The sequence below is a fragment of the Pelodiscus sinensis genome, chromosome 11 (assembly GCF_052426305.1).
Source record: "Pelodiscus sinensis isolate ZL-2025 chromosome 11, ASM5242630v1, whole genome shotgun sequence".
Lineage (NCBI taxonomy): Eukaryota > Metazoa > Chordata > Testudines > Trionychidae > Pelodiscus > Pelodiscus sinensis.
Window position 1 is genome coordinate 4255795 of NC_143062.1, and position 13567 is coordinate 4269361.

The 13567-nt window shown below is 40.2% G+C and overlaps 1 protein-coding gene across 6 annotated transcripts in view; it reads left to right on the forward strand.

The window, feature by feature from the left end:
* RAF1 (Raf-1 proto-oncogene, serine/threonine kinase) overlaps positions 1-12925 on the forward strand; it is an 85427-nt gene extending 72502 nt beyond the window's left edge. For all 6 annotated transcript variants that reach the window (XM_075939643.2, XM_075939645.2, XM_075939642.2 and 3 more), the window contains 5 exons: positions 3769-3815; positions 5306-5424; positions 9071-9202; positions 10882-11016; positions 11782-12925. In XM_075939643.2, the coding sequence (XP_075795758.1) occupies positions 3769-3815; positions 5306-5424; positions 9071-9202; positions 10882-11016; positions 11782-11922 (574 nt within the window). In that variant the 3' untranslated portion in view covers positions 11923-12925. The remainder of the gene's footprint in view (positions 1-3768; positions 3816-5305; positions 5425-9070; positions 9203-10881; positions 11017-11781) is intronic.
* The last annotated feature ends 642 nt before the right edge of the window (positions 12926-13567 follow it).

The following is a 13567-nucleotide window of genomic DNA, read 5'->3' on the forward strand; positions in this document are numbered from 1 at the left end:
TGCATTGCAGTGGTCTCCAACCTTTTTACACCCAAGATCACTTTTTAAATGACAGAACAAGCCAAGATCTACCACCCCTTCCTTGAAGCCTTGCCCCTTCCTTGAAGCTCGGCCCCACCCTTTCTATTCTCCTCCTCTCCATCACTTGCTATCCCCAACCCTTATACTGCCTTTTTTTTCCTCCAATGCTTCTGTTGGAAGAGATTTTTTTCAAACATTTGGCCTGTTTAGACTAGACCAAATATCAGAAAAATCCCTTATTTTGGAAAGAGGAATATAGGGGTGACCGAAAGAGCATGTTTGCTCTTTCACTAAAAACACGGAAGAACAAATACATCCCTGGATGCAGACGAGTTTTTCTCGGATATCTCTGGAATCCTGAAAAACTCCTGCAGTCTAGCCGTACCCTTGCTGGGTTGAGACAGGATGTGTAGGCTCTGGGGTGGGAATGAGGGATTTGGGTGTGGGAAGGAGTGAGAGGAAAGCTCTGGGAGGAAATCTGGATCAGGAAGAGGTGGAGAAGGGGATGCTGGTTCGGGGAGGGGGCTCCAGGCCGGGCAGTGTTGGGGTCAGATGGAGGTTGGGGGCAGTGTTGGGGTTAGATGGAGCCACAAGCTTGTGGATGTAAGGGTGCAGAAATTTGGGTTGGGGTATGTGAGGGGCTCAGGGCAAGGGGTTCCAGTGTATGATAGGCTCAGATCTAGGGTGTGAGGGAAAGGGTGGTGCAGGAGTGTTATGATGCTGTGGCCAGATAGGGGTTTGATGGCCAGGCTTCATTTTTTTAATAAAACACTATGTCAAACACAAAAAATTTCTGCATCGTTTTTATTTATGAGAAGGGCGGGGAACCTCTTTTGAATCAGGGATCACTGACCCACAGAAAAGTCAGTTGGGGTCACACAAGTGAGATGCAAAAAAATAACTCCTCCAAAACCCCTCAAGCCTCACTAACGTGGCCCTAACTGTGTTGGTGGGAGCAGGGGAAATGGTACTGGGGAAGGGTGCCAGTGGGGACAGGGTTCTGCGGCAGGGGACAGGGTGCCGGGAGGGCAGGGGACAGGGTTGTGTAGCAGGGGACAGGGTGCCAGTGGGGGAGAGGGGACAGGGTGCCGGCGGGGGGTGGGGAGGAGGGCAGGGGACAGGGTTCTGCAGCAGGGGTCAGGGTGCCAGTGGGGGGAGAGTCCCCTGCACCCGCCTCTCCCCAGGACTCCCTTCCCTTCCCCCTGCAGAGGAGGTAAGCTCCCATTGCGCGCCCCCTCCTGGCCCAACTCCCCCCTCTCACGGAGCAGGGAAGCCCGTGCACGAGCTCCCTCTATGGCTGACCCGCCGCGGAGGAAGGAAGCCCCTGAGCATGCCCCCTCCAGGGCCGACTCCCCCGCTCCTGCAGAGAGGGGAAATCCTAGCGTGCGCCTCTGGGGACTCCCCCAGTAAGATCCCAGCAGCCACAGACCTGGGGCAAGGAAGCAGCCAGTACATTTCCAGAACCCCCGGAAGTAATGCGCATTTCAGGACTTCCGTCCACCCAGCGGAAAGCTGCCACTACCTCCATTGTCACTGGAGGTAGGTAGTGGGGCTTTTTGGGGGTGGAGGACAATGGGGGCCCCGGAACGCCTCGCGATGAACTGATCGAGGCCTTGCGATCGACCAGTCGATCGCAATCAATGGGTTGGTGACCACGGCTGTATTGTATTTGCTCTTTTTTGTCACTGCGGCTGCTTAATTGTTTTTTTGGGGGGGGGATTGTTTTGGTTTTTTGGTGTTTTTGCTTACAGTTCCAAATGAGATGTGTGATTGGTCAGTTTGTTATTCTGGTGTTTGTAACTCTGAAGTTCTATTGTGGACAAATTATTAGGGAAGGTAATATTGGCTGGAGTCTGACTCACATTTCAGAACATTTAATTTTTCAGACCTTGAAAACACAAGTAGAAATCTTTGTGTCATGTAATTTTAAAATGTTCACTTATTTATAAAATACTGGAGAAAAATATGCCATCATGTAATCAGAAACGATATCCTAATGCACATGCAGAAGGGGATTGAATTAAGGTTGCACAGGATATTCTAATTCTGGCATTTCCTAATGTTTGAATGCCTGATTCTGGAAATTTAATGTTTTTCTAGTGTCTTCTTTTTTTAATGTAATTTCAATGGTCTTTAAAAAAGTGAACTGAAAAACCCTTCTGCCCCATCCTGTGCTATCTCTGCCTCACCCCTGGTTCCTTGTCCTAGTCCAGGGCTACTCGACTTTGGAAACTCCAAGGGCCACAGTGATGCTCACAGCACATGCTGAGGGCTGCAACTTAAGTGGGGTTGCATATCCATGCAAAGATGTATGCAAATATATGAAAATAGCTTATTTCACACTGACGGGCATGAATACAAAGATTAAGCCTTAAGCCATGGCGCAGCACTCAAATGTGGTCAGTGTGAGCCAATCAGCACTTCTCGGGTTCTGCTCACAAGGCTCAACAGCCAGCACGTCCCACAGTGGTCCGGTGCTCTTGGCATCTCCTCCCTTGGGAGCTAGAAATGCCGATACCCTGTACCCGTCTATTCCAGCCAACCCATCCACTTGCGTCTTTCAGGGCTTACCCCGCCTGGGAGATGCCTTGCCATTGTGGAGCCATGTTCCCAGTGGAGGCCATATTCAAAGGATCCCACCCACAGGTCGCATGTTGAGCCCCACGTAAACCCGAACCGCACTGCGGGCTGCAAACAAACAGGCCGCAGGCCACATGTTAAGTAGCCCTGTCCTAGTCAATTCTGTTTGTCTAACCTGTCCACACTTCTCATTTCAGTACAGTGTCCTTGCCCAATTTTTGTCTCCTTGTGTGGGTTCTATTGAAAATCAGATCTTCTAGTGAAATATATTTAGTTTTTTGGTAGGCAGATATTTGTGTAAATTTTGGCTCAGTATAAATTTTAAAACCCAATTGTAAGCAACTAAATAATTTAGAAAATCTCTGTAGTTTCTCATATTTACGGTGGTAGTATGCCTTTATAATTATCTGTCAGCATGGGGTGCAGGAAGATTACAATAAGTTACAAAATTCTTGACAATGCTGCCTCAGGATTTAAATAACCTTTTTTTCTTGCTCTTAAATCTGAGACACAATCTCTATCAGCCTTTCAGAGATGGGGGGCAGTTCACAAGTTTTCAGTAAGTTTGTAATTAGCTATATGCAATGTTTGGTTTGCTCTCCAAGGAAGAAGCTGGAAGATATAGTTTAACCTTTCATTTATTGGCAAACAATTTTAGATTGATTTCAGCCTCACTGGTGTAATTTTAGGTTGATGTAGGTTCATGTAATGAAAAATTAGGTAAAGTTAATTTTACACTAATGATTAGTTGCATCCCTTTGTAAAAGAAAAGGTGATGACCAAATCGTGTGGAAATGAATGATACCGTTCTTGTAGTATATTCCTGTTGAAGGCAAATGTTGAACTGTTGCTACATAAACAGCAAATGAAGCTTAAGCGAAAAATGACTGTATTAAAGACCTACAGAAATCCATGGGTATATTCTGGTTTTCGTCTTAATTGTGACTAGTAAAATTATATATATGCTATGAAGCCAAAGGGTGTTTAGCACCAAATTTTAAATTTAGAACAAGTTGAACTATAGCCTTCTAACACTTAGTAGTATAATTTTTATAATTTATTCAGATTTTTTTGTATTTTATGAACTTTTATTTAGACGAATTTTGCTTTGCCAAATTAAGTTGATTAACATTAGAAATATTTTTAAAAACTTTTTTCTTTTTACAGCTATTTACATGCAAAGAATATCATCCACAGAGACATGAAATCAAATAGTATCCTTTCTCTAAGTCAAATGCCTTTCAATGATTTAACTTGGTATCTGACTGGTGACTGAATATAAATATGATTGTGACTGTGAAGATCTTTGTGTGAGGCTGAAACGTTCAAGTTAAATTTCAGCAATTGTTTAAAAAAACAGTTCTCTTTAGTGATCAAGAGGAAATCATCCCCCAGCCATAAAGATGTATGTATTTATACAGAAGCTTCAGGGGGTAGCCGAGTTAGTCTGTACAGGATAAACTTAAAAACAACGAATGGTCTGGTAGCACTTCATAGACTTGGGCAGGGGGCTGGACTTGATGATCTCCTGAGGTATCTTCCAGCTTTATGATTCTGTGGTTCTATAAAACATATAGATGGTATCATGAACTTTCGTGGACATAGCCTACTTCTTCAGATGACCGGAGTTTTCTGAAGAAGTGGGTTGTGCCTATGAAAGCTCATGATACCATCTATATGTTTTGTTAGTCTGTAAAGTGCTACTAGACCATTTGTTGTTTAAGTTTATATTTATACAGTTACTTTTCCTTACCTGTGTGCATATGCAATCTTGGAATGTCCCATTTTAACTTAATTGACTGACTTTGAGGCTAAATCTACACTACCAGATTTTGTTGCCAAAACTGTCTCTGTTTTGTTGACAGAACTGGCTTCCACTAGTATCCCACAGTGCCTGCACTAATCCTTCTGCTCAGTGTTTTCATCTCTGCTGCCTTGCAGGCATGTACCTCTCTCCTTTAAAACCTCTGGGAAGTAACTGTCAGCTGAGTGCGCTGCTCCATTTGGGGAACAAAGAAAGAGCAAATAATTGGAATGCTCCTGTTCTGCCTGCACAAGGAACACAATGGAGAACAGACTGCTGCTGAAGGGGGAGCAGATAGGCTGCTGTGCTGCTTTCATATTCTTCAGCATGGAGAGCTCACTGAGCCACTCTTGATGTTGCTCCCAGCACCTGAGGAGGCTGTGGGAGAACTTGGAAGGAATCCCAATGCACAGGGATCAACACAGTCTTCCCACAACATTGCACTGAGGGATATATACTAGGGATGTAAAAAGTCATTTAAAAGGGTAACCATGTAACCACTAAAAATCTTAGCTGTTACACATGCTGTGGGCTCTGCAGTATAAAACTTAGACGTAGCCTCAAGGTAGCCCAGTTAAATAATATGTACGGAATAAAGAGTTTGCAGTTTCCTTTTGCATGTCACTTATTTTCTTGATACGTGTGACTTATACGTTAAAGTCTCACCATTTGTGGTGGATGCATTCCTGGCACTACTAGGAATGGCAAAACCTGCAAACATTGGGGGCAATGGCTCCTAACCCCAGCGATGGTCTCCCCACTGCTTCCGACCGTCATGGTGAGAGTGTGGTAGAGAGAGCCTGACTCCTGCTGCCATCCAGCAAACAGTCCCCCTCCTTGTTTGGTAAAGGTGATAGAAAATCCAATCAGATTTACACACATTCCTAAACAGCCTTTTAGATATATTTCTTCATGAAGGCCTTACGGTGAAAATAGGAGATTTTGGTTTGGCAACAGTAAAATCCAGGTGGAGTGGATCTCAGCAGGTGGAGCAGCTGTCTGGTTCAGTCCTTTGGATGGTAAGAAAAATATTTGATTTTTTTTTTCAGTTCTGCCTCTTTTTTTTTGTGCAAACTCAAACTGCTTTTCATCAGTTGGAGAATAATGTGAGTCAAATTGTTTTGACAGTAAAATGGAAACTTATATATTAAAACAAAGGGAAATTGCAAATACACGTTTATAAATGTATGTATTCATATATTGCTGTTGTTAATTAGTTGTCTACTCAAAAGTACTTTGTTGTTCCAAAGCATGTAGGTTTCTTCAGATATTTGGTCTCCTTACCCTGGAGATGAGGGTGTCATGTGTTTTGTTGTTTTGTGTGCCTACTCCTGACAGTGATTTACCAGCATAGAGCAAATGTTTGTGTCAATCCTGCATCATTTTTAAAGATGGTTTGATAGGGTAGCAAAATACTTGCTCCACCTAAAGGTTTGAAAGTATCAGATGTCTTTAGAAGTTGTTTGGTATTTTGCTTGTATTGTGCTTCAAAATAAATATACTGTTAAAATCACCTATTCTAGTATAGCAGGCTCCAGGAAGCTCATCACAGCCAAAAACGCATGTGACGAAATGGGTCTTTGCCCATGAAAGCTTATGCTCCAATAAATCTGTTAGTCTATAAAGTGCCACAGGACTCCTCGTTGCTTTTGCAGATTCAAACGAACACCGCTTCCCCTCTGATATATAACACAAAGTTAATTATTCTAATTTTTAGAAAAATATGCCACTTATTAAAGCTATTAATTTGTATTCCCTTGGTATAATGGGATTTTAAAAAATGTTCAGTTTTGCTGGATTAATACTTTGTGTTTCCTGAAAACCGCAGTAGTGATTTTTGTTAGGACAGTGGAAGATCACCCATTCAAGGGTGAGAAGCTCTTCTTGGCAAAGACCAACAAAGTACTTCTCTGAGATTATAGTCCAATACTTTATGGTTTGCTATATTTCAACGTAGGCTATAATCTTATGACACTTAACTTCTTGTAGTTAAAGAAGATAATATATTTTCTGTCTTTTTCTTTGATTTATTCGCAGGATTGTCATGCCCTATATTAATTTTAATGCTGAACACACATGTTTGTAGAACCAAGAACTTGACTAAAGAATTCTAAAGAATTGGGTACTACAGTGATGGGCACTTGAAAACCAATAAAATATGACTGAACACTTCAGATTGACAGTTTTTGGCAAATAAAGTTTTAACTGTAATGAGTAAACAGCAAGGAGTATATGAAGTTTTCTTTAGCATTTGGCTTGCAGCAGATACCTGTTTTGTCATAAACCATTTCAGTTTTTTAGAACGATAGGTCTAAATTACTTTTAGGAAATAAAAACATTACACAAAAGAAAGGGGGAATAAAGCTTTTATGAAGCATTGATTTTTTGGTAAAATTCTTGTTTGCTATTGTGTGTTAGATTATTTATGTACTTATCTTCCATAAACAAATCTTAGTCAAGCATCCTTGTATTCTTAACAAGTATTTCCTGGTTTTCTCAAAACATAAATGTAAAGTAACAATGAAAACTGCCAGCCCATATTAAAACCAAGAGTTCACATTTAAAGTAGCAATTGCAGGTAGTCTAGTATTAAAATTCAGAAGTGTTAACATGTGTTAATTAAAATATTTAAAATTCAGTAAATGATTTTAGTTGACATAAGTATCCTCATGCAGTGTGAATCATGCAGCATTGTTTTAGAACATAATCTAGAAAATATTGACCAATCTTTTTTCATTGTAAAAAAATGTGTGAAAAATTTAAAAAACGCAGTAAAACTCCATTGGTCGACACTCCTGATAGTCTGGCACCATCAGGAACCCGGAAGTGCTCCGGACAGCCGGACCATTGGAGGTGCTCTGCCCCCGGCTTTCCCGATTCAGCTGCTGCTGAAACTGACCAGTGGCTGAATCAGGAAAGCTGGGGGCAGAGCAGCTGGAGTGCTGCCGGTAGGTCCCGTAGTGCTGCCCCTAAGTGCTGCGGGACCAACCCGGCAGCACCCCAGCTGTCCCCGATTCAGCCGCCACTGAAACTGACTAGCCACTGGTCAGTTTCAGTGGCAGCTGACTTGGGGACAACTGGGGCAGAGCAGCTGGGGTGCTGCCGGGTTGATCTCGCAGCACCAAGGGGCGGCGCTACCGGACCAACTTGGCAGCACCCCAGCTGCTCTGCTGCAGGCATCTGGATTCAGCTGCTGCTGAAACTGACCAGCAGCGGCTGAATCAGGGACGCCTGGGACAGAGCCGGACTATTGGAAGGGGGGCTATGAGGGGTCTGGGGTGGCATCCCCCCCACACCACCTAGACCCCTCATAGCTCCCCTTTCCGATAGTCCAGCATATCTAATAATCCAGCACCCCCTGGATTATCAGAAGTTTACAGTAATTATAAATGATGAAAGTGACATGGTTTTTTTTAAAGCGTTTAAATCTTTTTTCAAAATTAATACTCTCTGAGGTGTTAAGTAAAACTTCTTTGTATATTTTTCACATTCCTTTTTATGGACATTTTAGTATTAGGAGCACTGTTTGAGTTTTACATACTTAATATGCTATTCCAGTCAGACTATTTTTGCTAATTTCATTTTATGAAGAAAAAGATGTAAGACTAAATTTCTAATACTGGTAAAAGTGAAACTTCAAGGCTGTTGTCTGAAATTTTTCTTTCATTTTGGCATAGACTTTTTAGAACACCAGCAAAGTAAATTGTCTAAAGTTTTCCATAGGACTTAAATTCAAATATCTGTTTTTGATTTTAGGTTAGAATCGGTAGTTATATTCTAGCAAATTCTTAGCCAGGAAGAATTACTTACAACTCTCTTGTAGGAGCTGAAATGGGTTTTTGTGGTTCATAAAGGTCCCAATTTAGGGCTTGATCCTGCTTCTGTTGATAGCAAAGCAAGTGAGAACAAGCCCTTACTAATATTTTATTATTGTTCTCATAACTAAATTTTTCTGTTCAATTAGCACACTTAAAAGAAAATCAAGAAAATAGGTGAAGTACAAAGATGTGTTTGACTTTGTGGGCTGCTTATTTCAGTTCATGTCCACTATTGGGAAAAGGTCCCATATTTCACTTCGCTTACTCTGTAGCTTTAAAAGGCTCGCAGAATATGCTGATGCCTGTAATATGTTTTTCTCTGGTCTGAAGCCTGAGCAATATATGTGCATATATGTTGTTAATATTTAAAAATACATGTTTGTGGCAAAGTGAGAAATTCTTCAGAGAGATTTTTTTTTTATTTTTTATTTGCCTGTCTAGATATCAGGACAACTGCAGATTTACTGAAACCACATTCAGGCTGTCGTTGTTTTCAGATAAGCAAATTGCTCCTTCTGCCTTACTGGTTATTTTAAATTATAAATTGATAGTGACGGCACTGAGTCAGTAGTTATGGTTAATTTTGCCACTTTCACACATACAGTAGTATTCTGAGTAAAAACAGTAAATATTTTATCTTGTGGTAAACAGGTAAATGTTTCTCTCTTAATCATCATCCAGTGTAATAATAGGTTTGATCCATGGCAGAGTAAATGGAGTGATTACCAAAATCTGTCAGTCATTTTTTAAATTCCTTTACTAGTGTACAGAATTAACTTATCCTGTCTTATGCTAATGTGTTTTTTTCCTTCCAAGCTAATGTAGTTATTAATTTGTTTTTTCAAAGGCACCAGAAGTGATCCGGATGCAAGATAATAACCCATTTAGTTTTCAATCAGATGTCTACTCCTATGGAATAGTATTATATGAACTGATGACAGGAGAACTGCCATACTCCCATATTAACAACCGAGATCAGGTGAGAAACATCCAGCTCTGGTCATGCATTGTATTTCTGGAGATTTTGTTTACTGACTCTGTGCAACAAGTGTCCACATTTTATATTTCTATATATTATATATAAAAAAGTGTAATGTGGGATGACAGAGTGACATCATCATGTGACTCTGCATCCCACAGGTTCTGCCCTCGCCCAGCCTCCCTGCCCTGGACACTGTTCGGGAACCAGCAAAGCCACCTGGCAGCTCAGCTTGGGCAGATTCCACTTCCCAAGGGTCCTGCTCACTCAGCTCTGGCTGCAGCCTTTTGAGAGGCAGAATCTGCCCAGGCCGATCCCCAAACAGTGTCTGGGGCAGGGATTGACTCCATCTGGGGCATGGGTGCTGCTCCAGATCAACCTGCTGCAGGGAGTGGGTCTGTGACAGCACCGCCACCATTGCTCGTACTGAGACCCCACTAGAGGCTCTGGGGCAAGATTTTCTTCCAGGAAGGTAGCACATTAATATCTAGAAATCTTGACACTTGGAACTATCCTGGAATTTACTAAATTGAAAACATATTAATAAAAAAATATTTTCCTGAATGTGTTGCTATATTCAGGTGCCATATTTATTTATGAATGGATATTTCCCTCAGTAATCTGCACTGGCATGGTACAGACTTTAACTCGTAAGCCAGCTTTACCTCCAGTGTTGTGATTTGAGTTGTCTTTTGAAGCTTTAGTAATGAATTATATGAAAGCTTTGAACATCCATCCCTGTTGTAAAATACTGGCCTATCAATAGTATTAACAAGGTTGTCTTATTACCATTCAAATAAATACCAGTATTTATTTCTGAAGTGGATGGAACATTTCTCCTGTACTGTAAACGGACTCTTATGTCATCAACTTTTTTTAATGTTAGGCAGTTGGTTTTCTGTGAGAACTTTAGCAGTTTTCAATTATATATGTGTGGTACAGTTGCAATATTTTTATTATTCTGTATATAGAGACCAAATCCTGTGTGTTATTAGCTTAACTTAGGCCAAGATATCACTTGTTGGTCTGTTACTGATCTGCTGTAGCTGGTTAAGAGCCATGAAAGTCTGAGCAACAGTATTGCTAAATCTCAGTCAATATTTTGCTGATCGAGAAGGAACAAAACCTGCGGACATTGTTTTGCACCTTGGCTCACAAACTAAGAATATAGAAGCTTATCTTAAGAAAAAAATACTTTGCAGTTAAATATTGTAAGAAGCCTTCTTCCACTTTATTACCCTTTTTAAATGGACCTGTGTTTTTACAAGTTTTTAATTAAAATTCTGTTTTGTTTTGATCAATCAAAATATATTGGTAGATGAATGAGTAATCACGTGAATTGGACACTTTCTGGCTGGATTTAGGGTCCTTTGTCACTTGAACTCTTCAACTCCTGCAAGTTATTTGTCAGGAAATGCTCTACACTTTAGCCTTTTTGCTAGTATGAATAATATATAAAAAAGAATATACAGATACATTAATTATGCAGTGTCACTTAAACTGCTAGTGTCATCTATTGGAAAAGCAGGACCATGGTTCCTGTTCATTAATTTTGACAAACATTTTAATATAGTAGGACCTGCCTTCAATACTTCCATGTTAAAGCATGTATTTAAGGGCACTGAAATAATTCACACTATAGGTGTTCAGTTTATCTATGTTTGTGCCTCCTTGTTTAGATCATTTTTATGGTTGGTCGAGGTTATGCATCTCCAGACCTCAGTAAACTGTACAAGAACTGTCCCAAAGCTATGAAGAGGCTCGTAGCAGATTGTGTGAAGAAAGTAAAGGAGGAAAGGCCTCTATTTCCACAGGTAGGAGTTTTATTTAATATTAATTTTTAAACAAGTCCTAGAATGATCTATTGCATATTCTGTTTTGCAAAAAAACTACAGAAATAATGTTTTTAAGAATTTGCAGCTCAGTAGTGAAGATGGAATATAAGTCCACAGAAAACTGGGAAATGTTATTTCTCTCTTATTCTTGGTAAATATTTTTGAGACTCAGGCCCTGCATGAGTCTGCTTCCCTGTACACTTCACAATTAATAATCTAAGCTGCACTAAAATTTTGCAATGTCATTAAAGAACCTCATTTTATATACACTGTTAGAATTCTAGAATCATAGGGTTAGAAAAGAGCTCAGGAGGTCATCAAATCCGACCCCCTGCCCAAAACAGGACCAACCTCAACTAAATCATCCCAGCCAGGGCTTTGTCAAGCTGGGATTTAAAAATCTCTTGGGATGGAGATTTCACCACCCTCCCAGTGAAATAGTTTTTCCTGCTATCTGAACTAGACCTCCCCCACTGCAACTTGAGATCATCACTCCTCATTCTGCCATCCGTCACTACTGAGAACAGCCTCCCTCCATTCTCTTTGGAACCCCCCTTCAGGAAGTTGAAGGCTGCTATCACATCTCCCTTCGCTTTTCTCTCCTGCAGACTAAACAAGCCCCAGTCTTGAAGAGCAATCAAATACCATAATAAGCTGAGATTTGGGGTTAAAAATGTTTTCAGGCAGGTCGTTTCTAACAGGATACTTTTATTTCAAGAAGGTCTTTTGGTGTTTTTTTTCCAGATACTGTCTTCCATTGAATTGCTGCAGCATTCTTTACCCAAAATCAACCGTAGTGCTTCTGAACCTTCCCTGCATCGCGCAGCCCACACAGAGGACATAAATTCATGCACATTCACATCCACAAGGCTGCCTATTTTTTAGGAGTGCACATGCTCTCTTGCTCAACCAATGATGAGAGAGAGAAAAACAGTCATAGCAATTGTGCTTTTAATGCCTCAGTGTACAGGGTTGCAGTGCCGGCGGGATTATCTGTCTCCCAGTTTTAAGAACAAGCTGCTAAGGATTTCTACAGTTGTAATCCTATAAGGACATTCTCCACGTTGCCTTTTTCTACCACTTCTTTTATTGGGATAGAGTTAACTGAGACTGTAATCAAGAAAATCTATTACTATTTTTTTAATAGATGCACTTGAGCCTTATTTTCCCATAAGCAGAAAAGATGGACATTTCTTTAGCAGTTTTGTCTGGATCTGATTCTGATTTTTAAAATGATATTTTTATAGCAAGGATGTCTCAGTATTTGAGGAAAGAAATATTGCAGCTTGGTACTGTCTTTTGGCTGTCCCATGCCATGTGCCACTGCAAAGTTGGGGGATTTCGACTAAAATGACCATCTACAAACAAAACTGAGAGAAGAAAAAGAAACTAATTCTGGAAATCTGCTCCCGCGAAGAGTACTCACGAAGCAGATGAAATCTGTTATAATGAATTGCTAAGTCAACACAGAAATAATTTTGCACATAGAAGGAAAACTTCTGCAGAAGAGTGGAATATATTCTGAATAGTACTGCTCAGAGAAGGAGACAAGCACAGTTTTGCTGTGGTCTTCTCTAGTAACTTAAAGCTTTTTTGGTACTATTGACTTGTTTCTTGCAGCCCAATGCGGTATCAAGTGTGGAAGGACACACTTTTTTGGATGAGGAAAGGCTAAGTAACATTATCAATATATTTCTGCAAAACATGCAGCAACTTCAACCCATTTGAAGCTGTCTTCCGAGAGATGCACTATAAAAGAAGAAACTGAGTATACAGTTTTTCTTGCTGATTTGGGTTTAATTTTGTTTTTATTGCTCCTGAGAAAATGCCTTTATTGTAAACTAAGGTTCCTCTGATTATCTTATTTTAATAAAATAAATTAAATGTAGGGTCAAGCTTCAGTGTCATTCTTAAGTGCAGCATCTTATAATTCTAAGATGTCTATCTAGATGGATGGAATTCTGCAGTTGTGCCAATTTAGATGTGTCTTAATTTATCTCTAGAAATTCTAAAATATCACAGATCTCCCCCCCCCAAAAAAAACCCTACGTTGACCACAATGGTGGCATAAATTTTCAAAAACTTTGTATTTCTTTAATATGTATGTGAATGATTTATAACTAAAGGTTAGTGTTTTGAACAAGTTCCCACACATTTAATATGTTGACTGTTTCTCTTGCTATTTGCATAAAATCCCTAAGCAAATAGAACAGAATTTACATCCAAAATACATTCCTAAAAGGGCAATAAATCTATATATATTTATTGCTGTCTTTCAAGGAATGTGAACTGTTGTTACTACTCTGCATTTATCTGCCACTGGTCTGTTTTCCTTTGCTAGTAACACTAGTGCATCATGTGACCAGACAGCTGCAAACTACAATTTATGAACAATTAGGGAGCCTAATTTCAGATTGTGAGCCAGTCTCTAAATCTCTTTCCTTTTCAATAGTAATATTTCGTGTTTTTAATTAGGAAAGAATGGGAACTAGTTAAAGGGACCACATACACGATTTAGGCCATGACTGTT